At 46.3% G+C, this 27,646-nt stretch overlaps 10 protein-coding genes across 11 annotated transcripts; 5 read left to right on the top strand and 5 right to left on the bottom strand.

Moving 5' to 3' along the window:
* Positions 1-87: 87 nt before the first annotated feature.
* LOC108030446 (transcription factor grauzone) lies at positions 88-2,308 on the bottom strand. The gene is made up of 4 exons (XM_017103339.3): positions 2,103-2,308; positions 1,104-2,038; positions 668-1,049; positions 88-617 (listed from the first exon to the last, which is right to left on the bottom strand). Exons 1-4 carry the CDS (start codon positions 2,220-2,222, stop codon positions 348-350), a joined length of 1,707 nt encoding a protein of 568 aa, XP_016958828.1. The 5' UTR covers positions 2,223-2,308; the 3' UTR covers positions 88-347.
* A 350-nt stretch (positions 2,309-2,658) lies between these two features.
* LOC108030467 (uncharacterized) lies at positions 2,659-3,833 on the top strand. Its single transcript, XM_017103364.3, has one exon. The coding sequence runs from the start codon at positions 2,801-2,803 to the stop codon at positions 3,587-3,589; it is 789 nt and encodes a 262-aa protein (XP_016958853.1). The 5' UTR covers positions 2,659-2,800; the 3' UTR covers positions 3,590-3,833.
* A 513-nt stretch (positions 3,834-4,346) lies between these two features.
* LOC108030229 (uncharacterized) lies at positions 4,347-5,009 on the top strand. Its single transcript, XM_050887336.1, has 2 exons — positions 4,347-4,407; positions 4,528-5,009. Exons 1-2 carry the CDS (start codon positions 4,347-4,349, stop codon positions 5,007-5,009), a joined length of 543 nt encoding a protein of 180 aa, XP_050743293.1.
* Positions 5,010-5,245: 236 nt separating this feature from the next.
* Positions 5,246-10,206, bottom strand: LOC108030228 (protein kinase 4). Its single transcript, XM_017103018.3, has 3 exons — positions 9,493-10,206; positions 7,410-8,363; positions 5,246-6,860 (listed from the first exon to the last, which is right to left on the bottom strand). The coding sequence occupies exons 1-3, from the start codon at positions 9,849-9,851 to the stop codon at positions 5,870-5,872; spliced, it is 2,304 nt and encodes a 767-aa protein (XP_016958507.1). The 5' UTR covers positions 9,852-10,206; the 3' UTR covers positions 5,246-5,869.
* Positions 10,207-10,285: 79 nt separating this feature from the next.
* On the top strand, positions 10,286-11,461 carry LOC108030230 (E3 ubiquitin-protein ligase TRAIP). 2 transcript variants are annotated; one of them, XM_044091987.2, is made up of 5 exons: positions 10,286-10,532; positions 10,599-10,814; positions 10,875-11,105; positions 11,165-11,222; positions 11,281-11,461. In XM_044091987.2, exons 1-5 carry the CDS (start codon positions 10,417-10,419, stop codon positions 11,413-11,415), a joined length of 756 nt encoding a protein of 251 aa, XP_043947922.1. In that variant the 5' UTR covers positions 10,286-10,416; the 3' UTR covers positions 11,416-11,461. The 2 variants fall into 2 exon arrangements, with proteins under 2 accessions (XP_043947922.1, XP_043947923.1); XM_044091988.2 differs by having other exon boundaries at positions 10,402-10,532; positions 10,586-10,814.
* Positions 11,462-11,967: 506 nt separating this feature from the next.
* On the top strand, positions 11,968-13,869 carry LOC108030357 (E3 ubiquitin-protein ligase TRAIP). The gene is made up of 7 exons (XM_017103224.3): positions 11,968-12,170; positions 12,232-12,447; positions 12,507-12,860; positions 12,920-12,977; positions 13,034-13,153; positions 13,210-13,410; positions 13,465-13,869. Exons 1-7 carry the CDS (start codon positions 12,055-12,057, stop codon positions 13,702-13,704), a joined length of 1,305 nt encoding a protein of 434 aa, XP_016958713.1. The 5' UTR covers positions 11,968-12,054; the 3' UTR covers positions 13,705-13,869.
* Positions 13,740-15,454, bottom strand: LOC108030356 (armadillo repeat-containing protein 6 homolog). The gene is made up of 2 exons (XM_017103223.3): positions 15,196-15,454; positions 13,740-15,136 (listed from the first exon to the last, which is right to left on the bottom strand). The coding sequence occupies exons 1-2, from the start codon at positions 15,310-15,312 to the stop codon at positions 13,859-13,861; spliced, it is 1,395 nt and encodes a 464-aa protein (XP_016958712.1). The 5' UTR covers positions 15,313-15,454; the 3' UTR covers positions 13,740-13,858.
* A 389-nt stretch (positions 15,455-15,843) lies between these two features.
* On the bottom strand, positions 15,844-26,508 carry LOC108029905 (uncharacterized). The gene is made up of 14 exons (XM_050887320.1): positions 26,495-26,508; positions 22,589-23,059; positions 21,477-21,584; positions 18,899-18,996; positions 18,539-18,829; positions 18,238-18,474; positions 18,051-18,179; positions 17,856-17,985; positions 17,673-17,795; positions 17,529-17,618; positions 17,189-17,239; positions 16,960-17,032; positions 16,484-16,794; positions 15,844-16,121 (listed from the first exon to the last, which is right to left on the bottom strand). The coding sequence occupies exons 2-14, from the start codon at positions 22,943-22,945 to the stop codon at positions 15,966-15,968; spliced, it is 2,154 nt and encodes a 717-aa protein (XP_050743277.1). The 5' UTR covers positions 22,946-23,059; positions 26,495-26,508; the 3' UTR covers positions 15,844-15,965.
* Positions 19,777-20,463, top strand: LOC108029904 (uncharacterized). The gene has a single exon (XM_017102394.3). It carries the CDS (start codon positions 19,777-19,779, stop codon positions 20,350-20,352), a length of 576 nt encoding a protein of 191 aa, XP_016957883.1. The 3' UTR covers positions 20,353-20,463.
* LOC127010973 (uncharacterized) lies at positions 25,493-26,469 on the bottom strand. The gene is made up of 2 exons (XM_050887327.1): positions 26,149-26,469; positions 25,493-26,093 (listed from the first exon to the last, which is right to left on the bottom strand). Exons 1-2 carry the CDS (start codon positions 26,165-26,167, stop codon positions 25,750-25,752), a joined length of 363 nt encoding a protein of 120 aa, XP_050743284.1. The 5' UTR covers positions 26,168-26,469; the 3' UTR covers positions 25,493-25,749.
* Positions 26,509-27,646: the final 1,138 nt, after the last annotated feature.

Here is a 27,646-nt window from a genome sequence, read left to right as displayed (position 1 = left end):
GTCATAGGACACAAACATAGGACGCAAACTTCGGTTAACTTCGTTAACTCCCTTTCTTGTTTTTCTTATTAAATAGATTCATAATAATAAAATACACCCTATCTTTACTTTTTTATTTGTGCGTTGCATTAATGCGTGAGGTACCACCTCCAAGATTACAATTATTAGCTATCCATAACAATAAGCCAAAAAATAATTTAATTCTCAAAATCAATAAAACCAGTGAATCCCGTAACCAGGCTCAGCATGTTGACCGTACAAATTGTGCACCCCCTTAGTCCTCTGATCATAACAACAGCCGTACAACGTCTCATTTGGTTTTTAGTGGGTCCAAGGGTCACCTAGTGCTAGCACTCTGCTCCAGGGCTGTTGGGTGTTGCTATCGCCTCTCCGCATCCTGCTCTCAAATCCTGTCTGGCTTCAGTGGTCTTGCGTACACTCACAGCAATGATTGTGTCCGATTTTCGAGGTCGACTCAACCGCTGGTGACGGCTCTCCTCCCACTCCTTGCGGTGCGCCTTCTTCCGGTGGGCATGCATGTTGGCATTGGAATTGAAGGTCTGCGGACAATGGGGGCAAGTGTATAGAACCTCTCCCGTGTGGGTGGTCATGTGTTCCTGCGAAGACAGTTTATTAATAGATGACCAAAAGCGGTTCCCAAAATTACCTTCAGTTCGTTTGGCCGCTTAAAGGCCTTCTCGCACATAGGACATTGATGGCTACGTGCCGTGTTGTGCGTGTACTTAATGTGGTGCTGGTGCGCCTGCAAGCTGGGCGAGATCTTGAGGCAGAATTCGCACTGCATCGGCTGCAGGTTTTCGGCGGTGTGCATCATTTTTATGTGACGCGCCAGACCGTATTTGGTGGTTAGCGTAGAGTCGCACAAGTGGCACTTGATCGCTGTCTGTGGCGCGCCGGTGTGCTCCTTCATGTGCCTGGCCAAGGCTTCGCGACCTCTGATCGATTTCCCACAGACATCGCAGATCTTGGCATATAAATTCAAATGGACCAGCTTGACATGCTGCTGCATTGTATACTGGGTGGGAAAACTGTAGAGTAAAGCTTTGAAAATATGAGGAAGCTTGAAAATATTGGTCACTCACGTCTTCTCACAGTTGGTGCACTTCACCTGCCACTGATCCCGTGGAATATGCGTCAGCTTGTGGCGCTCGCACACAACGGAACTGTAAAAGCTCTTGGAGCAGTTATCGCAATGGTAGAGGCGACCGCGCGTCTTGATATCGTGCATGCGCATATGGAGCTCCAGACTGCGGCGGTGACCCATCACACGTGCGCAGATGGAGCACTTGAACAGCTCAGGGTCCTGGTGGCGGCGCAGGTGGTCCACAAGGTAGCCCCGCTTAAAAAACTTGCGGTTGCAACACATCGAGTAGCCGCGCTGCTTGTGCTCGCGTCGGACATGTAGCAGCATCTCAGTGAAGCCTTCCATAGGGGAGCTGCAGATATGACACTGGACTTTGTAGTGCTCGCGGATGAAGTCGTTGAACTCCTGCGACTTCTTGGTGTTGGGCAGACCGTCTTTCTTGGGGCGCTCCGCTAGTCGCACACGTCCACGCGGCCGTCCGCGTGCCTTTCGTTTAACCTGCGGTTGGGGTTCCTCTTGCTCCTCATAATCCTCCTCTTTTTCGATCCCGCTGCTACAGTCGTCGGCGAGGAAATCATGCTCCTCCTGATCGTCCAGCACATCGGCAATTGTTAAATCTGCCTCGGGGCATTCGATTTTGATTTCGTTAAGGTTGATTTGCTCTAGAACGCTCTTCAGTTCCTCGCTGGCATCCCTTGGAGGCTCCTTACGAGGGCGCCCTCGTCGGCGCTTCACGGTAGCGGCCACACTCTCTGCTAGCTCGCTCTTGACCAAGGGGTCCTTGGGAGCACCATCTTCTGGTGGAGATGTCTCCTCCGGAATCGTTTGCTGCAGCGCCTGGTGGGCCTGCTCCACACTTAGGTAGAAGTTGTGGAAGAGCAGCAGCTGCTCCCAGCAGGCGCCGCACACATAGCCGCTTCCCGAGTCAGGAATCTGAAAGTGGGGAGTGCCCTTTGATACTATGCCAAGAAGAAAAGGTGTCCAGTGTTTTGTTTACCTGTAGCCAAAAGTGTTTCTCTATGATGCATCGCAGGCCCAATGAATCGGCCTCTTCCGATGCGATTTCTATGTTGCCGACAGCTTCATCGACAATCTGTGTGCATAGGAAGCAAGGCATTTGAATCGAAAATGCGCCGGTAAACGCAGAAACTGCTGAAAATGTGTTTAATGTTACAAATAAGAACAGACCAATGCACAGCTGATTGGTCCCATCACTATATGTTATCGATAACAAGCCGCGAGTAGTAGGACCCTGCTTTTCTTGTTCAAAAATCACATACTTCGCTATTGCATTCTGTTATATTAATACGCAATTAAAAAGTTTTTAAACATTCTTAATAATATTAGCACATGTTATAATAAGTTAGACTAAAGTTATTCATAAAACACTTTGAATTTCCTGCAGTTTTGTCATCGGAACAAAATGGTATTCAAGTTAGGAATAGCGTAGAAAAGTGTAAGTCCTGATTGGAAGTACGCATTGGAAGTGCACTTTTCCTAGCAGTGCAGTTTAGATAGAACACTGCTTTATTTGAAAATAACAGTGTATTTGGTATTTTATGCTGCCATCTCTAATTAAGCACAGTGCAGTTGAAATGAAATGAATCGTTATCCGGGCATTGTGAAATAAATCTGGAATAACGCGGTGAGGCAGCGCTTGTTTACTGCTCAGCGACAGTATTTGCACACAAAGACATGGAGACCGAAAACAAGGAGGGTACCGCCGCCGAAGGCGCAGCCTCTGCAAATGACTCATCATCATCATCGCCTTCGTTGAACGTTCTGTGTGCAATTTGCAACGAGTTTTTCCGAGCAAACGACATTATCTTCTCCACCGCCAGCTGCGGTCATGTTTTCCACAAGGAGTGCCTCACCCGATGGCTAAACACGTCCAGAACCTGCCCGCAGTGCAGGGGCGCCTGCAACCGGAACCGCGTCCATCGGCTGTATCTAAACTTTGCAGAGGCCACGGAGTACGATGATACGGAGCCGCCCAAGATGCCCATAGAATGGGTGCCCATGGATCTGGACAGGAACAGCTTTCCGGACGCCCACCTGCCGCCCGAGGGAGCGGTGCAGTGCGGCACGAACGAGGACGGATTGCCCACTTATGTGGCCAGAGGCTATTACCAGGATGATCTCCTGCCCTCCGTTTACGTGCCAGAAAAGAAGGCTGCCTTCGGATCGCATGCCTGTCGGGCCCACCTTCTGACGGACGATGTGGAGCTGCTGGTGCTGAACGAATGTGACTACAAGTGGGTGGCCGGCCAGCACGGAACCTATCCGCGGGATGCCCTTAAAACGGGCTACTCCGAGTTGGGTGAGGTCACCTACACCGGTCGCGGGTTCTACGAGGGCGTTCTGCGACTGGGTAAAGTGCATCCCTCTCACAAGGTCATGTACATCCCCCACCGCGGTCAGGAGGTCAACGTCAACACCTACGAAGTCCTGGTAGTCACCCCACGTGACCAGGCCGAACGATAATGCATCCGCAACCTAAAATATCACCTTATTCCTGTATCAATCTGTGTTATGTATATGTACTTCGGTACATTTTTGAGTGATCCTCACTACCCGAATTTTCTCCCCAAAGTTTTTGCCTCAAGCCTTATTAGTAATGTGAATCTATGACATTGTCGAAATTTTATTGTACAGTTGCTTTTGCTTGTAATGGGATCATTGATCCGCATGATAACTAGCAAATAATAAAGAAATATAAACCACAATAGACGAAACAAAGAATATTTGTACTTATTAAATATAGAACGCATATATGCCGAAATTCTTTCCATGTTCACTTATCAGCTTTCTCACTAGATATGGCACTTGTAAGTATGCAACATTTGGAAAAGACCTTAGTTTCCAGTCTAAAATATCTATATTTGCAGATTAGGGAAAATGTATTTCGTATAATGTTTTTTCTAATCGAGTTTCTAATCCCTAGCTTTCTTTCCCAAATTGTAAATCTTTAAATGAGCAGTTTAAGTATCTTATCTTAGACGGTGATGCACAGTGTACACCAAAGATAACCATCTCTCTAAGCCGGCCTCCTTGATAAGAACGGAAATCTCTAAGTAGGTAAAATATAAGAGTGCTAGGTTTCTCGCAACATGTCGCCTGTGTTCATTTACTGCTGACCCTGCCAAGTGCCTAGTTCGATAACTTTTCCTTTTATAAAAACTACATTTGAAGTCCAATGGAAGCCAAAGCCCGGGATAGGCCGTCGTCGTCTTTTGGAGTTATGTGTGCTATTTGCACCGAGTTTTACACACCCCGCGATGTGATATTTTCATCTGCCAAATGTGGGCATATTTTCCACAAAGCCTGCCTCACGCGTTGGCTCAACTTAATCCTGACTTGCCCGCAATGCCGAGGGAGCTGTCACAGGGATAGCGCACGCCGGATATATTTAAACTTCTCAGGTCAACGTGATGATGAAGATGAGGAGCCAACTGCACTGCCTGCTCAATGGGTTCCTTTGGATATTAGTTTAAAAAAGCTGCCGAAGGGAGTGTTCAAAAGTGGCTTCGATGACAGAGGTAACACCTCATACGTCGCTCGCGTCTACCTGAACGATGATTTGTTGCCAGCGAGCTATGTGGCAAAGACCAAAACAGCACTATGTTCCTGGGACTGCCGGGCCTATGAGTTCACCGAACTGGAACTTCGTATTCTGACCGACTGCCATTACAAATGGGTGGCGGGCACGAAGGGAAGTTATCCACCGGGTGCCCTTCAAGCCGGACACTCGGAGGATGGGGAAGTGACCTACACGGGACGCGGCCAATATAGGGGAATCACTCGACTAGGAAAAGTGCATCCATCGCATGGCGTTATGTACTTGCCGCATCGGGGTCTGGAGGTAAATATTCCCGACTACGAGGTACTGGTAGTAGTCCCTTGATATTACGAAATGGACACGTTTTTCTGCTTAATTTATCTTCATGATGTATTACTTTTATTTAAAATGTGTTAGACGCTATGTAATTTCTGATTAGTGTTTTGAACCTACGCATGTTGTGAACATAAGTATTTATATAAGACTATTCGTATATCTCTACAATTCATATTTCTCTCTGCACTCCGGCTTGGCTTTGTTGTTTCAACAGAGGGCCTCACAAAATTTGCTTTAAAAATACGTTTAGCTTGTATAATTCGTTTAATAAATCTGCCCAATCTGCACTGTAACATGACATTTAATATATATGTATATATTTAGCTAAAATACAAATTTATATGCTCAACATGCTTTTAACATTTAACCAACAGGCTTTTTACCCTTCAATAGAAATAGGATTTTTGTTGTTGTTTCATTGACTTTGTACTTAGTTTCTAAACAGTTTGTATATTATAAATATAAAAATGAGTGTGTGACCGTGTTTTGTGTGGGAGTGTTCATGTGGTGTGTGACTACATAAGTCATGTATATATTATATATAATTATTGGTATTTACAAATTGATCTGATCTTTTGTATAATGCATGCATGTGTTGTATTTCGTTTGCTAATTGAGCCTGAATTTGAGTTGGATCTCATTTGTGATTGGGCTGAATTGGTTAAACATTTGAGCTCAGTTGAAGACAAAAAACAGTCTACGTGGATTTATACCTCCATTATGATACATTTAGGGGACAACGAAAAACTTCTAAACAGACTGGAAAACAGTTTTAGTATATGCGGAAGTGGCTGGGGGATGACTCTCTATAAACTATATTAACTAGTTTACATATGTTGTTCTGCCCTGACGCGACCCATTAGTCCGTCTCATTTTTGGGCCGACAGATAGTTCATGTACTTGGTGGTCTGTTGGGCGTTCCGCACCAGCTCGCTCTCCTCCTTTCCAGAGGGCTGCTGCTCTTGGCCCTGACCACCCTGAGCCTGCCAGTTGTCCTCGCCCTGCGGCTGATGGACGTCCGGCTGGGAGCGGCGCGTGAAATGGCGATGCCGCTGGTGTTGATGCTGCTGCTGCTGATGTTGCGGCGAAGTCTGCTGGCGGCGATCAAACGAGCTGGACGCTTCGCTGGCCAAACTGCTCTGGCTGCTGTAGCGCGGGAATCGCGGACCACCGCCGCCGCCTCCATGTGTGGGACTCTGGTTATACCTGTAGCCCCCCTTGTCCATTTGGGACTTCGGCGGTCTTGGCAGAGTGCGTGCCCTCGAAGAGCTGCGACTATTTGACTCCGGTCCGTTGGAGTTATACGCACAGTTCTCATCCTGATAGCCAACGTTTATGGCATTGTTTGAGCGCCGCCAGGTATCGCTGTGTATTTTTTGGTGGCCTCCCTGATGTTGCTGCTGCATCTGCTGCTGCTGTTGTTGCTTCTGAAATCGCGGCGGCTTGTCGTAGGTGTTGCGGTTGTTGAACCGTCCACCCCGCTTGTAGTTGTTACCACGCTCGTAGTTGCTAATGTATGAGCGCTCGCTGCGATCGTCGCGATCCCGCTGATCCCAATTCGAGTTGACGATGCTGTTGTAGTTGCCGCCGCCAGACATGTTGCGCTCGATCCGCTCCTGCGAGTGTTTCCTCCGGTCGTGGATGCTGTACAGTCGCAGGTTGCCGCCTCCTTCGCTGCGCACGCTGTGGTGGTCATCGTCGCAGCTTACGCTGAACCGCCGCTGTTGGTCGCGCGACCTTCCGTTGGTCTGGTCGCCGTCGTGATTGCGGTTGAAGCGTGTCTTTCGCCAGCTAGGGAGCGGCTTGCTCTCGTCCCGATCCTCGCTGCTGGCCATGGATGGATACTGGTCGGAGTTGGCGCTGTCAATGATGTACACGGTTAGATCGGTTGAATAAATTAGAAAAATCAAAATAAATTTAAATGAAAGCTTTAAAATTGAATTCAAATAATTGGTAATGTTTTCGCTATCGAACTGTGAATTTTAAGTCCTCAATAGAATTCAAGAACTAAACATATTAACATATTAAGCTATAATAAAAACAAATATTTCATATTGTTTAAAAAAAATGTAAACCATCTAATGGTAATTCTTTAATAAGAAACAGAGAAAATTGAAATCAAGAAAAAGTAATGCTGTAATTTAAAATTATTTCGAAAACAAATGTATATAGACGGGCATTTTCCTGGACTTACTTAATGGACTTGACTCAATCTTGGAAATATCCCTATAAAAAAATCACATTTGAATTTTATTAATAAATCTTTTTTTTTTAATACCGTTCAGATCATCAAGAGGTTCTTATCAGTCTGTACTGATATATATTTTTTGATTGATTATATCGTTTGTATACGCGGTCTGAGTATAGTTAAATCTTATGTTTCTTCAACATTAACAGTGTGATACATACTCTATGCTGGGTGGTTGATTGTGCTGCTGGTGATGTGGCTGTTGTGTCTTCAGTGGCCGCGGTACTTGGCGCGGTTGAAATCCGCGACGTCTATGGCCGAGTGCAGCAGAGTTGTTGGCAGGATATGAGTGACTCCCGGCTTCCGAGTACCTGTCGTCGCCTTGGTCCGTCTCACCGTAGCCGATGTCGCAGAAGGAGTCCTCGCAGACCTGCTCGCTCCACTTCTTCGTCGTCGACGGGGGATCGAAGTCCTGGTCCTGGACAGAGGTGTTGGCACTGCTGCCGTTCTCCGACTGCTGGTGCTGGAGCTGCTGCTGCTGGGGGCGGCCGTCTTCAGAGGGATGGCTGGCGCCGTTATTGTTGACCCCATCGTCCTCGCCATCCTCCACAACCAGGAAGTTCGTGTACATGGCCTCCAAGTCGTGTCCGATGTGCTTGAAGTGGCTGTAGAAGAGGTCCAGCACCATCAGCAGCATGGCCTTCACCTTGGCGGTCAGCGCTGGCTGCATGATCAAATGGCGGCGAACGTGGAATAGCAGCAGGTCGATCTCCGCCTTGTGACGTTTGCGCATGATCTCGCCGTTCAGCGTGATCTGCGACAGCACCAGACGGGCGATCCGAGTCCCCAGCACCACCGACGTGTCGTTCAGCTCGCGGGTGAGCAGGTCCAGAAGGGATTCACCCAGAATGGTGATCGGGGCATTGTCCGCCAGCCGCACCCTGTGGTAGTACTCGCCCAGCAGCGTGATCGAGTTGTACAGACGGTTCTTGTCGTGCAATCGGTATGTATCCGCATTGAGGAAGTTCGTCTCCAGGATCTTGAGCATGGCGCTTCGCACCTTCGTCTCCTTCATCGCCAGGGCGTCGAAGTTTCGCGACGAGAAGAGCAGGGCGAACTTCAGCGCAGTGTCACCGTCGCCGAGCGCCTTGTCATTGAGGTACTCCATGGACTCGCTGCGTATGGGAGTCGAATAGAAGGTTAATAATGGTATAATAAATATATTAATGAATAATCTCTACGACTAACAGTGTTGTTTAGAAAGACCTGCATCAGTTTGCCTATTTTTAGAGCTACCTTCTGCTATCTGCGTAATTCCTTATATTAGAATATGCATTTGCATGCCCCTTTCCACTTTATACTACTATGTATTGTTATGGTTTTCGCCACAACTGGCGCATCGCCCCCATTATTTTACCCTCAGCTGTTTGTATGTTTTTGTGCACATTTTATACGAGCGGCTCACAGGCACAGCAGCATTAACTGATAAGCCCAAGCCGCGAACTATTTGATCAGCAATTAACTCGAGCATGAGCCCGAGAGAATAGGAGGGAGAAGTGTTCACTTTGAATCGAATCGATGGCGCCGGTGTCTTTCTAGCCGTGATTATTTGTATGAAAAGCTGTAAATTTTTAAGACACGCTGACGTTCGAGCAACCTGGTCACAAACAAAAACTCGTGCGCACATATTTACAGCTACAGTGCAGTTCGAAAATATAGGTCGATTTGGAAAATACGCCAAACATAAACTATTATATTTATTTATGACAAAAAAGGTGGCTATTTAAAGTGAAATAAACAATTTTATATAAAACAAGTGGCTTTATATGAATTTTAGGGTCGAATACAAAGCAAAATAAATTAACTCCTGAACTTTGATTGGTGGTTCGGTTTTCGGGCGTCGAAATACATAAAATTCCAATGAAAAACGTGTTCAATTCGACCACATCAGTTGAAGTAAGTGCTATGGAAAGTTCTAAGCAACGGAGGAATGGCATAAGCTCCTCAAGTAAGCCAATTAGTCATGCCAGCTTTCATAGGAAGTCATAAATAAGGCTTGGCTGATCGTTTATCGAAATGGGGAAACGTGCAACAAGTTGCGTTATCGGCGGTGGCGTTTATCGGATACAAAGGATGCCATTTCCAACAGTGGCCCTATGCTAATGCAACGCACTGTATCCCCCACCGGGTATTTATACGCGAAAAGTGGTGGCGAGCATACACACTACTTATGATATTATTAATCATCAATGGACGAACGCTGGGAACGGAACGGATCGCTTCGGTGTAGATGGAAACACATACCACAGCATCGACTCGTCGCGCACAATGTTGCAGTAGTCCGTCTCGATGGTCTTGATCTTGGAGTTCAGCACGATGCCGTCGTCCTGCAGGTCGAGGTTCCGCATCAGGGCGATGATGTGGTCGTAGGCACAGCCACCTGTTGGGATTTGGTAGGCGGTGGTGGCGCCTGCGTTGAGGATGGTGCAGACGTCCCGCAGCCGGGCCCCCGCTCCCGGCGCCTCGACGACGCCACTGACCCCGCCACCCTGCGAGCTGTGCCCACTGTCCGCCGTGCTGTTGGTGTAGCTGTTGCCGTAGGTGGTGTTGTTGCCGCTGCTCCCGCTGCTGTTGTTGCCGACCATGTTGTTGGCCATTTCCATTTCTCGCCGCGATCACCGCCGATTGTTGTTGTTATCGCACCGTTGTTTGTCTGCCCCTTCCACACACACTTCCGTATGCCTGCGTATGTCTGTGTGTGCACTGGTCGTCGGTCCACCAAATAAGAATCAGCGTTGACAAAGGTGTCGAAATGCGCACGCCAAGTTGAAAACACCTTTTCGCCCAGCCTCCGCTTCGGGTGCAAGTGCAGCTAGCTCACTGGGACGCGCGGTCGATGGGAACGCAGCTATCGAACGGAATTAAATGCACAAGTCTATCACTATTCCTATTTATTATTGCTATTCGACGACTTTTATAGTTGTGTATTAGTGGTGGCACCGATGGCACTGTCGCACTATCGAAAGCGCGCGGTGTGCTTTCGCAAACGGCGCGACAGTGCTGGCACAGGTATCGATTGGCCCGCTGTGGCGGCACGCAATGGCGGGAAAAGGCTAGACTTTATTTGGTGCCGCGGTGAATTTCGATCTTGCCGATGTGGTGAAACCGCTGGCAGTCAGCTTTGTTTTTTTGTTTCTTTATTGTTTTTATGTAGTTTGTTTCGCCAACATGTTGAGCTTAAAGTGCGTGATATGCACCGATTCCCTTGGAGAGACCGACAAGGTGTTTACCACCCCTTGTGGACACATGTTCCACCACAGGTGCCTCAAACAATGGCTCGACCGGTGAGAAAACCGCTGAAGGATAGGAGCAATATCTCGATGATATATTTTCACAGATACCCTTTGCAGATCGAATACCTGTCCCCAGTGCCGTAGTAACTGCTCAAACCGCAGTATATTTAGGGTCTACTTCCACGAGGCCAACTCGGATGTGAGTCGCATAGACCTGAGTTCCCTGCAGAGGCAGCTGGATAACGTCAAGGTGTCCATGACCATGATAGACAAGAAGCGCAGCGAGGACGAGCGGCAGCTGTGGAGTCTGAAGGAGGTGCAAAAGAAGCACCTGTCAGTCCTCTTCTAGAACCCGCCTCCGTTCCCTGGCTAATCCTTCCCATTTGCTTTCAGCAAAACCATAGCTGGTCTGGAGCAGAAGGTGCAGGAGAAAGTGTTCCTTGTCAACAAATATGCCGAGCAGATCAGCATCCTCAAGAGCGACGCGCGTGTAATAGATGACTTGCGCAAGGAGAACTCGACCCTGAAGGCTCTTGTGCAGACCTTAATAAACGAGAATATGAAACTTAAAAACTTGGGCAAATGGGTGCAAAAAGATTTGCGAAATGAGGTCGAGCTTAAGCGGTCTGTCCAGTATATTGACAAAGTAGTGGCCGTTATTAATCGTTGCCCTTCCATTGCAGCAAGTTACAGGAGCGTGTTTCCCACCTGGAGAACGATCTTTACCAGGCACAAAAGAAGGTCCGAGTGATTCGCTTTTCTACTCCGCTCTTCATTAATGCGCAACATTTTATTTCAGCTTCAGTCTCCAGGGACCGATTCCGTTTCTTTAAACTCTCCCAATGCCTATGACGATCTAAATGATAATAGTCTGGACCCTAAGCAGGCGATAAACCGAACCAACATACATTTTGCACAATTATTTTTCCTGTAAAACTTAAAAAAAATAATAAAGTATTTTCGTCTTGTACCACGTAAAATAGATACATTTGTTTTTTTTTTTGTATTGAAAGTTAAAAAAGAACTTAGTTAAAGTTTGGCTGAAATTAAAAATGTAAAAACATTCAATAAGTTGTTTAATCTTAAAAAAAAATATTTTGCTGAAAAAAAAACCTATTATTTTCCCATTATTTTCTATAAGTAGCCAAAAATAATCGTCTAACCCGCAAAACCATTTTCGGGGAAAGCCCCTTTTCGAGAAAATCGCGTTTGAAGTCCGAAGCTTGCTGCTCAGGCTGTTAGCTATAAACTTCAATATCCTCGGATTTAACGGCCCGCTCTGTTAGATTTTTTTGAAGTTTTTTTAAACAACAAACTCAAAAAAAATTCATGATTTTAGCGCGAAATAACCTTTTAAAATATGAACCCGTGAGAATAGCGTAAACTAGCCAAAAGTTCGGCTAAATGCCAGATCTGTCGATTCACCGCATCTGTGCAAGTGGTGAGTTTCGCCTTTGTGAAGGTGGTGAAGTCGCCGGCAGTCAGCTGGTTTCGTTGGGCGCGCAAACCGTGCGGCGTGCATTTTTTGTTGTTGTTTTGTAATAACTGTTTTTATGTAGTTAATTGTGCCAAAATGTTGAACTTAAACTGCGTAATTTGCGCCGAGTTGTTTGGACAGGCCGACGAGGTGTTTGCCACTGTTTGTGGGCACATGTTCCACCACAGTTGCCTCAACCAATGGCTCGATCGGTGGGCAAGCCGCAAAAGGATGTGTGTAATCTCCGATGATGTACTCCTGTATCCCTTGCAGATCGAAGACCTGCCCCCAGTGCCGCAATAAGTGCACAACTCGCAACATATTTAGGGTCTACTTCAACTTGGCCAACTTGGATGTGAGTCGCATCGACGTGGGCTCCCTGCAGGAGCAGCTGGACAACGCCAAGTTGTCCATGAAGATGATCGAAAAGGAGCGCAGCAAGGATGAGCAGCAGATGCGGAATCTCAAAGAGACGCAAAAGAAGTGCCTGTGAGTCCTCGCCTGGCAGTGCCCTCCAGTTCCTGGCTTATTCTCCCAATTTCCTACAGGAAAACCATAGCTGGTCTGGAGCAGAAGGTGCAGAAGAAGGAGTTCCTCATCAGCAGCTATGCCGAGCAGATCAGCATCCTCAAGAGCGATGCGCAAGTGGTGGATGGCTTGCGCAAGGAGAACAAGTCCCTGAAGTCACAGATCCAGGCCATGGAGGGCGTGTCGGCCATTCTGGCGGCTGGCTCGGCGGATGCCGAGCGCCTGCTCAAGAACGAGGCCGATCCCCACGTCCTGGCCAACTGGGTGTCCACACTTAAGCGGGAGCTGCGCCAATGCGAGAGCAAGAAGACGGAACTCAGGAACGTGGTCAAACTGGTGCAAAATGATCTGCGCAAGGAGATCGAACTAAAGCGGTCTGTCCACCATATCAAAAGGTGGTTATCTTCTTTAATCGTTGCCCTTCCTTTTGCAGCAAGTTGGAGGAGCGTGTTTCCCACCTGGAGAGCGATCTTTACCAGGCACAGGAGAAGGTCCGTGGGTTTTCTTTCATAAACCACTTTTTACTTACGTTACGTTTAATTTTAAGCTTCAATCTCTGGAGAGCAAGACCATTTGCCTGGACTCTCCCAATGCTTCTTGTGGCCTTAATAGCAACATTCTGGCCCTAAAGCGGGAGCAGAGGCGTAGCACCATATCTCCCACTGTTGTGAGTAGTTCAATTTATGAGAGAACTCCAGGCATTATTGTTTTGCTACTCTGCAGAAGGAGAATATCAAGCGGATCGAAGAGTCCACCTCCCCGTATCTCAACATCAAATCTAGCAGCGTGGGCTTGGCCCATCTCCTGAATACCAAGGGTAACATCGGGCTGGCCAAGTCCAAAATTTCTCCCATTAAGGGAGTGGGCGGTGTGAGTATGACCAGCGGGACCATACGGAAAACCACCAGTGATCTCAGCGAAAAGGTAGGCGCAAGAAGTTAAGCAAAGCCATTCGTATAATATTTGAAATCCCCCCAGTACTCAATTTTCAAGAAGCCGCGTCTGCTGCTGGGCAGCTCGAGCAGCACTGGCTTGGCGGCCACCACAGGGTCCAACTTTGTCTACAACGGAATGGGCGGCTCCGAGAAGATCGATCCCTTCGCGCAGCGCGCCGAGGAAGAGGGTCCGTCCAGTGGCAGACCCTCAGCCGTTCTCTCCCGGAATGTCAACCAGCGCCTTAAGGCCGGCTCCCTGCGGAACTTCAACCTGGGCAAATAAGTCCACAGCCATGTGATTATATGAGACTGCCCCAGTTGGGTATTAGCGTGCGATTGCTATTGAGGATTGCCGATTTTGTTAGCCAATGCATGAGTTAGGCACTAGTAATAAGTTAGCGGTTAATATATAAAAAATACAAAAGGCAAGTGTGCGATCAGGCAGCAATCTTCTTTTCCGCCGTTCCCGTCCACTCCTCCCGCAGGTGGACACTGCAGCCGAGGTCTCGCAACGCCGCCTTGATGTCCTGCTCCACGCTAGGGTGCTCCTTCATCGCCGCGTTCAGTAGATCCTCGACGCCGAAGGAAATCCAGGTTTCGCACTGGTTTCGCGACCGCGACACCATGTTGCGAATGGCCCAGGCTCCGTTGCGCTGTACGATTTTGTGCTTGGGATGGGCGCGAATCGCCTCCACGATCACCTCGGCAATGCCGGTGTCGAAGAAGGCGGCACTGTGTTCCCGCACGCGGAGTGTCAGCGTAGTAACGCAGGCCAAAGCGGCGGCTACGATGTTTTCGTTGCTCTGGTGCGTCTCCAGCAATTGCTTTATAATAGGAGCCACCCCTTGCTGGACAATGTGTGCTTTCACGGAGTCGTGACCAGCCAGGGCCCGCAGCAACTTCAGGGCCTCCCTGTTCAGACGCACTTCGTCCAGATTAACGCTCATGATCTGGAAGACGTACTTTAGGCCGCCAGCCTCATCGATGGCGGTACAGAGTTCCTGGCGCACAGCCAGTGTTCCAATGGTGAGCAGCAAATCGGCCAGCACATTGGGATCCTGGTAGGCCGGCAAGAGTTCCACCAGGGGCAGCAGCACCTCGCTGGCTATTTGGCGGGCGTGCTCGTGGGCGCAACCGAACTCCACGCGGATGTCGTCGTCCAGCACCAGAAAGCGGAAAACTGCGGTCAGTTCGCTGACCAAACGATCCTTTCCCTTGGACAGGAGGGGCTTCATCAGCCTGAGGGCGGGGGTGTTCATGATGTTCTGGCGGTTCATTTCGTGCATGATGCAGGCCTTTTGCAGCCACTGAAGAGTCAGCAGGGTGATGTCCTGGTCCACCACTTGGAGGGCTAGCAACTTGAGGACCACAGCCATGGCCTCGGCATCGAACAGATCCGGCTGCTTGTGCGTCAGACTGTTGACGGCTTCCAGGGACTTCTTGATCAGCGATTCGTTGGGCGTTTCCGCGGAGAGGGTTTCCTCCAGCAGGGTGATCAGGGCATCGTGAGCTCCGTTTTTGCCGGCCAGAACCCGATGGGCCAAGGACTTCTGGCACTCGGCATTCAAGGTGGCCAGCTGTTCCAGCAGCTGGGTGGCGTCCTCGGTTTTTTGGCCAATGTGCTCCTTGATCTTGTCCACAGTTTCGTTGATGACGGGCTGCCCGGTCTGTGGGTTGACGGACAGGTCCTTGATGATGTTGGCCAGGTTGATGCCCTGCAAGGAGTCCATTGGAGTGAATCAGCTGGACAAATTAGCTCGTCGGACCCACTTACCTGCGCCTCGAACTGCTTGATGGTCTCCTCCTTGGCCTCCGATGGCGTCATGGAGAACTCCACCACGTTCTCCTTCACCACATCGTCGAAGGTGTCCTGCGATATAACCTTGGCCATGGCAGTGAATCGTCCGCTTTTGTCTTTCTCCCCAGCAGCTGCAGCTTTAATTTTGCTTTTCAAATTTTACTTTGTTCTCTATGTCTGCAACTTCCCACACACACCTGCGCTCGCACACACCGACACAGTTCAAACTTACTCCCTGCGGTCACTCTATCGCACTTTGCGCTGCGGTCATACTTCCAGCTGACCAGTTATCGATAGGTATCGATTCGAGAAGCTTGCGAAAGTACCGTTGCACTGAACTCACCACCAAACACTGAAACAAATATTGGAAAATAATTCTGTACTAAATCAAAGTCTTAAAAAATTAATGAATTTAAATAAATCATTTAAAGTTTTGTTTTTTAAATTTTGTACTTATGAAATTAAACTCTCCCAAGTAATAAATGTAATTGAAAAAACTTTTGGTAGTCGTTTTTAAATTATGTAAGTTTGCATTTTAGATTTATCTTGCTCGTTTTTACACTGCAGTTACATAGAGACGGTTAACCGTCAAAGCATCTAAGTTCAGAAAGAGAAACACACCGAGATACATAGATAGAGGGGACACATGTACATCTAGCAAAGAGCCATTGAAAGCATCAATGAATTACGTCTATATTTTAAAGTTCTTGTTTTTAATTTGTCCTAGCTCGAAATTTGACAGAGCCTCATTTCCGCTTGGGCAGCTTGTAGTCGGTTGGCGGATGCAGCTTCAGGTGGTCCAGGAACACGGGCTGCATGTCCGCCCGCCACGAGATCTCCTCGCGAGCCCTCACCGGTCCGTCCTTGCAGGTCAGCCAGTAGGTGCTCATCAGGCCCTTGCCCTAAAAATTAAATATTTAAATCAGTTTAGCAGCATCTAGGAAAATTACTTTACATTAAGAGGAGTCCCAAAGATTGTGTATAAATTTTACTTAAAAAGTTGAGTGTAAAGCAAATAAAATCGGAAATGAAAATCTTAAAACGCGCCAAGTCGTACATTAAATTTGGAAAACAAACTTTAAAACTAAAATGCTATCTAAAAATTAAAGTTCGTACGAAAAATAATCACATTTTTTTATAGTTGTAAGATGTTTTAATTTTTCTTAGTGGTAAAAAAAAATAAAATTATGATTTTAATTAAGATTCAAACTAAGGTAAAATATGAAACTTTTCCTGGTTTTTAATATCTTCCCGAACATATTACCTTGACATCGAGCAGGCCGCGATGCTCGGTCCGGAAGCCGCCCACCTGTTGCAGCGAGTTGTGCATCTCCTCGGTGATATGTATCTTCTGGGCCTCGCCGGTGCTCTCCATGCGCGAGGCCGTGTTCACCGTGTCGCCGAAGAGGCAGTAGCGCGGCATCTTGGTGCCCACGATGCCGGCGACCACCGGGCCCGTGTGGACGCCGCACCGGATCTGGACGAACTCGTCTCCGGCCCGGGGTATCCGGAAGAGCGAGGAGGCGTCCAGCAAATCAAGCGCCATTGTTGCTATCTCGCTGATGTGCTTGTTCCCTGCAGAGGCAGCGGTTTGGAAAGTTCCATGGCATAAATTACGCGCATGGCCACAAACGAAATTTAAATTAGCGCAAATCTTTTTGGGGCACTCAAACAGCGGGGGCGGTGCGGGGGGCGGGGCTAAATGACTGACTGACTGACAGCTGAATTTGCATAAATTACCGTTCTTCACCGGCAGACCAGAAGCCACCATATATGAGTCTCCGATTGTCTCGACCTTATAGACGTCGTAGCACTCGGGTTGGAAATAGGTGCAGATTTGTAAAATATGAAAAGAGTTTTCAAGTATTATTTATTGCTATACCCAAATTATTTTTTTAAAGACACTACTCGAAGCTACCACTGAAAATCACTTTAAATCCTTTGAAAATTAAATTTATGGAAAATTTACCTCGATACGCTCGTCGAACACCCGGTATATTGAGTTCAGGAATGTTACCACCTTAAGGATACATATAAGAAGTGTATTAAATTTCAAAATAGGGGGTGCTATTAAAGTAATTTCTAGTAATAAACCATTTAAATATTATTGGAAAGTATTTCAAAATACATAATATATTTAAAAAACAAATCGGGGCCGAAGGACATTAGCTTCCAGCTTCCCTTCTTTGTTTGAATATTAATCATAGTATTATATACTAGCATAAATTTGGTAAAATAAAATAAAAATAAAATAAAAATAAATAAAAAGCAAATAACATTAAGACAAAGCAAGCCTACGGAATACTTACCTCCAGTGGAGTACAATCCGCGGCTATTTCAGTGAAACCCACGATGTCGCTGAAGTAAATGGTAACTGCCTCGTAGAGCTCGGCGGGCACCTGTCAGGAAGTCAATTAGACCTGCCTAATTTCCACCCACAGCGGGGCACTCACCTGCTGGGTCTGTTTCAACTGCATGGCGACACTCGGTGGCAGCATTTGGAAGAGCAGCGAGTCGCTTTTGCGCTTCTCCCGCTTCAGCTCCTTGGCCTTCTGGGAAAGATTCAGGGCGTAATGCTGTGGAAAGGGGAGGGAGATGAGTCGAGAAATGGTCAGGTAATGTGGCTGGAGCAGAACCTGTATCGTTGCAGCGGCATTCTTTACCAGCACGATGATGACCGGCGACACCAGGAGCACCACCACCAGAATGGCAATGCCAATGGCCTCTTTTCGGTCAGCCTCCACCAGGGTCTTGTCCACATACTCCCTTGATCAAAATAAATACGGGTCCTTGCAAAGCTGTTTTCCAAGTGAAATATATAATCTTCTTACTTGATTAGACGCCGCAGTGCCTTTTGGAGAATTCTGAGGTCATCGGTGTAGTTGTTCATCAGCTCGTAGTACTCAATGGCACTGCGCTCGTTCGACACATTCGGATTGTTCTTAATCAGGGTGGAGCCCCTGTAAAGGAGTCCCCATCTCAGACAATATACTTAGAAAATAACTCCTTCGTACATACATTTGTTTGGCCCGATGAAACCTTTTGGTGCTGGTGATATTGGTGTACATGTTCTTCAGCATGGGCGCGTAGTTAAGAGTGGAGTTTATCATTTCCCGGGCCATGAATTCGTATCGAATGTAGGATACAAAATTCTCAGCCGTCAAGGACCCTCGTCCATAGTACCTTATGCCAAAGGAAGTGGCGATGTTCTGGCACTCAATGCTCTTGAGGAGGTTCTTGAATCCCACCAGATAGCTATCATGTTTATGAGAAATACGTTTTTTAAAAAGAAATACCCTATTAGGAACTCTTTACTGACCGCCAAACGCCGCTGTTGTCCGTTTCTTTGATCTGCTCGTTGAGGTGATGGAGCAATCCCCGGTTGATGGATGTGTACCAGTTCATCACCTCAGTGATCGAGCTCTCCTCGGGCTCCAAACGCACCCGATCCCTGAACTCGTTCAGTCGGCTCTGGAACTCGTACCGGTTCAGCATCATCTCCCGATCGTCCTCATCCTCGTCCGGGGCTGTGGGCACACTGATCTCGCTCCAGGTGGTCATGTTGTTCAGGGCATGGTCCGTATTGGCAAATCTCCAAGTAAGATTGGCCCTGTTCCGAAGGTATATGTACGAGTATAAGGCTGTGAGGCCTACAAAGTCAAAAAGGGGGAGTACTAACCGCTGTTTGCTGCCGTTTGTAAAGATGTAGAAGGCTACTTCGGAGCGTTCCAGCTGTAGCCTAGTAACTACTTTTCCTAAGTCAGTGGCAATAGTCACCTAGAAAAATATAAAATAATTTGCAGAGAAATAATGAATAAATGTAATTTTCAAATATTTGTATAATCCCAATGGCTTAGGTTTAAAATTAAATAATAACCAATTTTATTACAAATAAATTGCTACACTCATTGACATTTCTCTAATAAACGACCCTCAAAGCAAATATAAATATAAATATTTATATAGTTTGTTTTTTACAAGTCCAAGTGAAACCGTTAGTTTGTTTAAATTCCTTAATACTACTGTTCTACGTACAAATATAAGTACTTCTACTTATGCCAGCTTAGGTCATTACAAAGTAGGCAAACAACTCTTTGAAGAAAGAGATTTAATAACCTTAAATGATAAGTTATCGTTGCTTTTCTTTTCGTTTGTTGCTAAAAATTATCTAAGAAATTGCGCAAACGCGGAGTGGAACTGGTCGGCAGATAAATAGATCCCAATACTTTAGTAGTTGGGATTCAGATCAATTTAGGAAGAACGAGCTAGTACAATGAGTCAGGCCCCTCAGTTGTAAATAGTCTGTTTTTTGGGGAATCCCTAAGCATAGTATAGGGGGATTCTCATAATTAATCTGCTGCGTCCTTGTAGTCAGGCGATTTTTGAGAGTTTTTGATAAGCGCCTCTAGTACCAAATGTGATAACAAAAAGATAACCTGAACCAGTCGTATACTCAATATTCTACGAATTCTTATCAGAAGGCTTACTTATCGCTGCCCCCAGCTGCTTAGCCATATAAAAGAGTCCGGCGGGCCAACTGTGGGTCAGTTGCTCAAGATGTTGTGGCCCAAGTTAGTTTGTTTCGCACTGGTCGCCCTCGCCTTTGGCCACCTCTACCAGGTGGCCAGCGAGGAAACCATCGCCGTCTGCCCCACCAACTTCAGCCAGGTGGCGGACAAGTGCCTCCTGGTGGACACCAAGTGGAGGAACTTTTACGAGTCGGATCGCCACTGTCGATCCCTCAACGCCGGACTCCTGAGCCTGAAGAACTCCATTGAGCTGAATGCCATCAACGAGTGGCTGCCGGTCATTGCACCCTACCAACCGGAGTTCTGGACAGCCGGCAACAAGCTGGGTGAGAGAGGAGTAGACTACTACTGGCAGAGCACCGGCGAAAAGGCCGTATACCTTCCCTGGAGAGCGGGACAGCCCACTCCCGCCAGCGGAGACTGCCTCACCTTGCTGGCCAACGTCACCATGACCGCGGAATCAACCATTCTGAGTCCCCACCGACTGGCCGTGAGGAACTGCACCCAATGGGCACCCCTCATCTGCCAGGCTCCGCTGCAATATTTCAAAACCCAGCTATGTCTCAACACTTCTGCTTTCTTTGAGGCCAAGATACCCGCTTAGGTCAAGGGCCATAATTCTTAGCTGTTGTTTAAGGTGCTGCTTACAATAAATATATATAGATCACTTCCAAAAATTATAACATACATATATGAGAGAAAATTATTACTAAAATTTCTAGACGACTCATTATTTTCCATTACATAATTCGAAAAAATAGATCTTGAATTTGTGGAAAATATTTTTCAATAAGTAATCTAATCACTTTTGACTAAATTACTTTAATGAAACTCGAACAGATAGTTTGGTTGAACCTTTTTATAGCTTCTAAAAAAATGTGTCTATGAGTAATCTTATCAGTGTGATTTAATAACATTAATAGTAATGGTATTACATTTCGCACGGTGCTTTTTTACTGCTCTTACTTCATTAAGGTATGCAATTTTTGGTTTTCTTAAGTACAAAATCCAAAGCCACCCCATTATGTGATCATTGGAAAGTTCTCTCATCGATGACTTCTTTCTCGTCCCTTGATTTGTTTATAGTGAGCTTTGCATTCTAAGTACGTGTCCCTATTCAAGGACCATCCCCTGCCAACCTCGTTTCGCCGGCCACCCACATTTCACTCCCCATTTCCCGCTTCCCAAGCGCTTCCCTCCTCCCACCTTTCACTGGCGACTGTCGCTGCATATTTCGCATTGCGTCCTTATCAATTCACTCTGGTCTCCGCCCCAAACTCCCCTCATATAGGTACGCTCAATATTTTCCATTCCTTCTTTCATATTTTCTTGCGAAGACCCAGCATTTGCATTATGGATGGATGAAGTGGGCGGTTAGGGGATGTGGGCCGGAGAGCCCAGTTGAGTGCCTGGCCACGAGCTCGTGCTCCGGAACGCTTCACGGGGGCTTGGACAGCACTTACCTGAGCAAACAGACATCGCCAAGGTTTCTCGTGGTGGTCAAGTGAACGCTGACCAACGGGGAGAGAGGCTGCCCCTCGCATCTACTTGGCGTTTGATTGAATCGCTGTAATAAATTTTAATTACGCCTCAAAGACACAATTTCCGGGTCGCCCTCGCTTTGTTTGCTACTTTGCACCGACGCATCCAGTCACTCAAAGCAACCACCCACTTTCTCGCCCCCTGACCCACCCGCTGACCCACCCAGTGACCCTTCCAACTGCTCACCTGCGTCTCGATGTCGGCCACGGCGGAGCGGTACTCCAGGATCTCTTGCAGTGTCACCGATGTTTGCACAATCAACGCCAATATTGGTATAAATGGTAGTATTATCATCTGGAAATGGATTCGCATGTCAATGAGTAAATTGTCACTTACAGTGGGCGCGGTATTTGTCTATGTATGTTTTCTTAAGTTTGGTTAAATTAAACTAATTAGCTTTCCCCCAACAAAAGCTATAATTTAACTAATTAGCTTTTATAATTAACTTTTTTAATTTAACTTTTAAGTCTTAACTCTTCTTAGTTATTATTTTTGCTACCAGTTAAGCCGAAACTATTATAATTGCTTTCTCAATGTCACGTTAAGGTGTGATTTCTGTAAGTAAAACGTTTAATCGTTCGGAAAGACAAAGTCGTTTTCTCAATGTGAAGTTAACTTAACAGGGTCTTCGCAGGATTCAGTGGTAAATTCTTCTTTGTTGTCAGTTTTTAAATTTAATCAGAACACTTAACTTTTTCGAAACTTCAATTTAACTCAATGACGAAAGTTAACATGATATTAAGGAACCGATCCTTATGGGGTTTCACTGGAAAATGGCGTTGAGGAACTTAATTTGTTCTTAACAGCAATTTAACTTTATAGCAAAAGGTAAAATGATATTGAGAAATTAATCCTTGTTGGTTAAAAAAAACTAGTTAATAGTAAACGATACTTCTTCACTGTAAAGTTAAAGTTTATTTCCATTTAAATGTTACTCCCCATAAAGCTTTAAGTAATTTTCGCTCGCCCTTGACCCACTGTGCCATATATTCTCATTTGCCATCAATATGTGCTCTGTGGAGGAAGAGCCCGCACCAATCTCGGCGTTATCTGCGGCTGATTGCAAAGGAGGTGCAGGTGTCCAAGGCGGCAAGGGCGGCAAAGGGGCGTGATTAGTCTTTATCGTGGCCCGCTAATCGCGACATTCATTAGACGCCCTCCGCGGATGCCGCGGCACGTGACTCTGACCAGTCGACCTAATTAAGACGCATGCCCCGCCGCTAATTTATGCTGCTCCGGGTAAGTTGGTTTTTCGCACCTGTAGAGCGGGTTCGCTCGATTCCCGTGGAAGGACTCACCTGCATGAGCTGCAGGCGCCGACCCGTTTTTATGGCCGGGTTACGGGCGGCGGCATTGCAACACCTTCCGGTGCCGCCACTCGATATATCCTCGGAACTAATCGAGCGCACGGAAATTTTATCGAGCTGCAGATTGTGATGTGTCGGCACCAGCAGCAGGCCCCCCTCGCCGGAGGGGCTGCCCTGCCCGGGGGCCACCCGCGACTCCATCGGAGGGTTCGATTGGCAAGTGCTAATGTCGATCTTAACGCTGGGGGTCGGCTTTCTGCCGCTCACAGCCCCGCTGCCGCCCGCTGGGCAGGGGCAAGGGCAGGGGTCAGGGCTCTCTCCGGACTTGTGCGCTTTTCCATTTAGCATATTGCCGATTGTCCAGGCGAGGATGTGGAGAGCCAGTGCCTCATAAACAGGATGGCTGCACGGAGAGAAACTGGCTGGCGAAGGGGCTTAAGTCCGGCAGGGTTACTAAATTTCCTTTGAGTTTTACAGTAAGTTGGCACAAAATAAAAATTATCAGATCAAATTCGCATGAAAGCCTCAATTTAATACTCGTGTGTTAGGATTAAACTGAAAGTAGCTTATAGTTTTCTATTCAAAATAGTGCCGCAAACCTTTTTTGTACCTATGATACATATGAAACTACAATAAAAGGGTACGCTATGTGCATTTCATTCTGTGAAAATATCTGTTTTGTTGGTCAAATTGACAATTGGGTTGTTAAAAACGTTTAACTATTCTATTAGTCACTTTTACCTAAAAGTTTTTGTGTGAAAAATGGTAAAGATATGTTCAAAAACTTGAACGTCACTGTGGTACAAAAGAGGCTAAAATGCATAGATATATATATTTTTTTTGTAAAATAAGAACAAATCCTGAGGCGTATTTTCTTCATATTAGAAGTAATAAGAGTAAACAAAGGAGAGGTATTGGTATTGTTTTCTTCTCAGTGCAATGGAAGTGCGAATTTCACTGTGACTGCGGACTGTACATAATTGTTGCGTGTTCAATTTGTATCTGATAGTTTCACTCCGGCGACACTTGTTGAGTTTCAATGGGGCCATAATGAGGAGGGCGCGTAGAATAATTGCGAGAAATAGCAGATAAGCACATATGGGTGGCCGGGCCACGCCCCCCACTCCGGTGGCCGCCCATTCGCTGGCCGCCAAACAAATGTCAGGACGTCAGGACGTCAGGACGACGGAGGACGACAAATTTGATGGATGAGCAGCCAGGCAACCAAGCGTTGCCGTCAGGAGGAGGGTGGGTGTTTAGGAAAGGGGTTGGGGGTTGAGTTTAATTGAAAGCACATTTGATTGCTGCTCCCCAGGCGGAACCCCGCGTTTCGCCCAGTGTAGCGCCAAAGTAAACAATTTGCGCAATGGCCTGCGTTCATGTATCTATGTGGACACATATCCTTTATCCTCTGTTGTTTCTATTGTCGTAACGTCCGCTGGTTGGTTTACTTTTCACACTTATCATGGGCACATTTATTGATTAAAGTTTTAATTGCCTACACTTGAAAATAATGGCATAACTGTCAGGATATTTCTATTAATTTCTATATTTCACAGCTGTAACTTATGGGAATTTATATTTGCGGCGCGTTTCCAATCAATCGCCCAGCACGCACATAAAAAGTTTCTTTAATTCGCATTGCACAAAGCCACGCATTAAATTCCCACACAACAATGGCAAAAAATTCAATTATCTATTAGCGACAAGAGCGAGGAATGTGTCGTTAGGCCCTCACGATGTGAGTTTTCCGTACGTGGGAGTTTTCCCTGCGCTCGCCGTACTTTTCCCTTCGGTTTCCGCGGTTGAATGCTAGCAGCGACCAGAGCCAACTGAGCTTAAACCTGTTGAGTTTCGTCTGTTTATAGCGAAGGTCCTGTGGGACCCAGTCCCGCCCACTCGCCCCCCTCCAAGGACTGCGCACACGGCACTCTGTTATCCCGATGTAAACTTTTACAAGCAGCAATCTGTTTCCACAGAATGGTGGGTCTTTACGAGTTTGTTGCATGATTTGGTTATTTTTCGTGGGTGCCACAGGAGTCTTTAATGGCCTATAGCACAAATAAAAGTTCCAGATATACTCGTCAATATATTGTCATCAGCTTTATCGGTATTTTTAATTTTGTTTGATTTTTAATTGGCATTTGAGGGAGCGATCATAGTAATGGCTTTTTCGTTACCATTAAGTCTGTTTTATGCTGTAAGCGAATCTAATGGGTGTTTTTACAAAACCGGTGGTTTTATTTACGTTTTAACTCTTGAAAACTACTGTAGTGTTCTTTAGAAAATATTTGTAAGCTCGGTTTGTTGTATTTTAAAATTTCAAGGAAAAGCATTTATTTACATTTATACATGTTACTTACATCTATGGTGTAGTTAACATGTTGTTAGCCATGACGCGAACCTTCTGTAGAGCAATTGTCGGGACCATGTAAAATGACAACTTTGGAACTTAAACTACTTATTTTAAATAAAAAATAATTATAGATAATTTTTTAACGTTATTCAATAGGGAACAAATCAAGGCAAATATCAACAATGCAAATAATATTACAAAATAGATTTCAATTATCGGTGAAACTTCGATTTTTGGGACTTTTATTTTTAAAATATTTTATTTTTGACGTAAAGTTCTAATAACAAGATTAAGTTATAAATTTATGAACAATGTCATAAGAATCAAACAGATTTAATTTAATAATTTATTATGTGGATATAAATAAAAATGAGTATGTCACTAAACACTCATTTTAGTAAGTCAAAGAGACTTGTTTTTAATCTGAAATTTTGAGTTATATAAGTTTTTCCATTTTACTTACTTGATTAAAAACAATCATTACGTTTGATATACGCAATTTATAATAAGATACAATTTTTTCGATCGATACTTGGCCAATATTTTGAAAATGAACCTACATTTCATTCATTTCCTCACATTTCCCTGGCTAGTCGTTAGTAGGCCGGAGCACCCCAGATCGGGAAGACTTTACTTAGATACCGGGCAGCATAAATCGTACTTTGGCAACTCTGAGCGCTCCCATTGTCCCGCCTCTTCGGGCCGCGGCCATGAGATCATCCAGCCGAATCGGCATTATGCCCGCCTCGGGCCAGCGACTTTCCAAACGAAAAGAAACAGCCGGGCATTTGTATAACTAGCTGTAAAATTGTTGGAAATTAACAGCGCGAGCGGCGAGCGATTGGCTGGATCCGAGGGTTCGAATCGGAATCCGCAAAGGCCGGCGATCCGGCGATCCGCCGGGGAGAGCAGAAGAAACCTGTTCTAGGCGCTGGAGAACAAGAACAAAACCGAAAATGAGGAGGCACTGCTGTTGGTCCCACCAATGGACCACCTTGATGGCCCCGTCGCGTCCCCATCCGGCCCATCTGCTCGTCTCCGCAGCTCGCAGTTCCATTACCATCGCCATATCTATATCTCCTCCCGGAGAACACAATTGGATCGGGTAACTTTGAACTGGTCGTGGCCGGGTGTCGTCCGCTATGGTGTCCAAATTGATGTTTCAATAAAGCCAATAAATTTATGACTAACGAACCAAGTAAACACTCTCCCATGCCGATTGCCCGTTTCCATTCCGGTTGGCGGAGCCGCCGAGGAGGGGGCAGGGCGCAGGAGTGGGGCGTCGGGCTCTGGAGATGGAGATGGTCGAGGTGTAACGGTGACAACGAGTAGGTGTCGCCATTGGTGCCACTATGAATTAATTTGGACAATTTATGGGCCAATCCCGCCGGCCGACAACTGGCTAGGAATGTGTTTAGCGGCCACCACGGTGGTCGCTTGTCTTTTCGTAAATTGAATTATAATTTGATACCCGACTCGGGGACGCTGGGGCTCCCCAGCCATCACCTTCTGGGGGTTCCGATCGCCCCGGCATATATTACCGATTGATCGGGCCACATAAATCTGACACTAGCGACACAATTAGCACGGCCCCTCCGACCCCGCCCTTCGGAGTCGCCTCCGCCTTCGCCACCGTGACTGTGAGTGTGACTGCGCCTGCGACTGCGCCTGAGACTGTGACCGCGGAGGCAGCCACCCAAAAGTGACAGCCGCCACGGCAAAATGTACATAAATAGTTCGCATTGCTCTTGGCCCAGCTGCGAGATAATGCGCTGAGTGGAGGAAGGATATGGGATGTTCCAGTCGCTCGGGAAATACTCTACTCCTACTTGTTAAATGATATAAAATATATCTATCTACAATATGTTCCCAAAGGTTTGTGAAAGGTATCCCTTGTCTTATAAGTACTTCACAATTTTTATTATCATTTACTCCTTACGTCCTTTAAAATAATTTGTATTTTTGATCATAAACCCATTAAAATAAGAAAATTAAATTAACTCATTTTTACTTAAGAAATAAATAAATCGTATAAGAAATATAGCAATAAAATTAGGGTTATTACTTTATAAGTATATTAAACAAATTTAGTTAATCTTGAACAAGCACTTAAATGCTTAAAACCTAAAAAAAAGGACCTTAACATTTTGTATGCTCTGCTCGAATTTGGGATACCCTCTGGGAGTGCATCAAGTGGGAGCCTAAAAGCCGTGGCAAGAATTGGAGCTGTTCACATGCCGCCGCCTGGCCATGGACTCTCAAAATGTCTCATTTAAATAACTTGCATGCATTTAGTCATACTTCTGCCCCAGCCCGGCTCTGCTCCCTCGATCCTCTAGCCCCCTCTCGTCCCCATCAGCCACCCCCCTTGCAGCGGACAGGCATGCGCCTCTGGGCAGGCAGCGAGAGTCAAGGGACTCAAGCAGCGCATCGCGACGTCAACTTAAGTGGCCAACGGAGGCAGGACAACAATAACAACTTCGAACACAGCCTGGCGATCAGTGCTGCCGCTTTGGCTATTGGTCTTCATAATGCACATATTATCCAGGTGGCTCATGGAATCCCAGACTCTAGAGACCACTTCGGGGAGCGGGTTTCGAGTCTTCTTAAGGATATCGAAGCAAAATCAAAGATGGGGTTAATGACTATGAAAACAGGTTGCTACAAGGGTTTTTTGCAGGGAGGGAATCCCT

Source organism: Drosophila biarmipes, chromosome 2R, assembly GCF_025231255.1.
Source record: "Drosophila biarmipes strain raj3 chromosome 2R, RU_DBia_V1.1, whole genome shotgun sequence".
NCBI classification, from domain to species: Eukaryota; Metazoa; Arthropoda; class Insecta; order Diptera; family Drosophilidae; genus Drosophila; species Drosophila biarmipes.
Note: the sequence above shows the minus strand (reverse complement) of the source record. Positions and strands in the feature narration are given on the sequence as shown.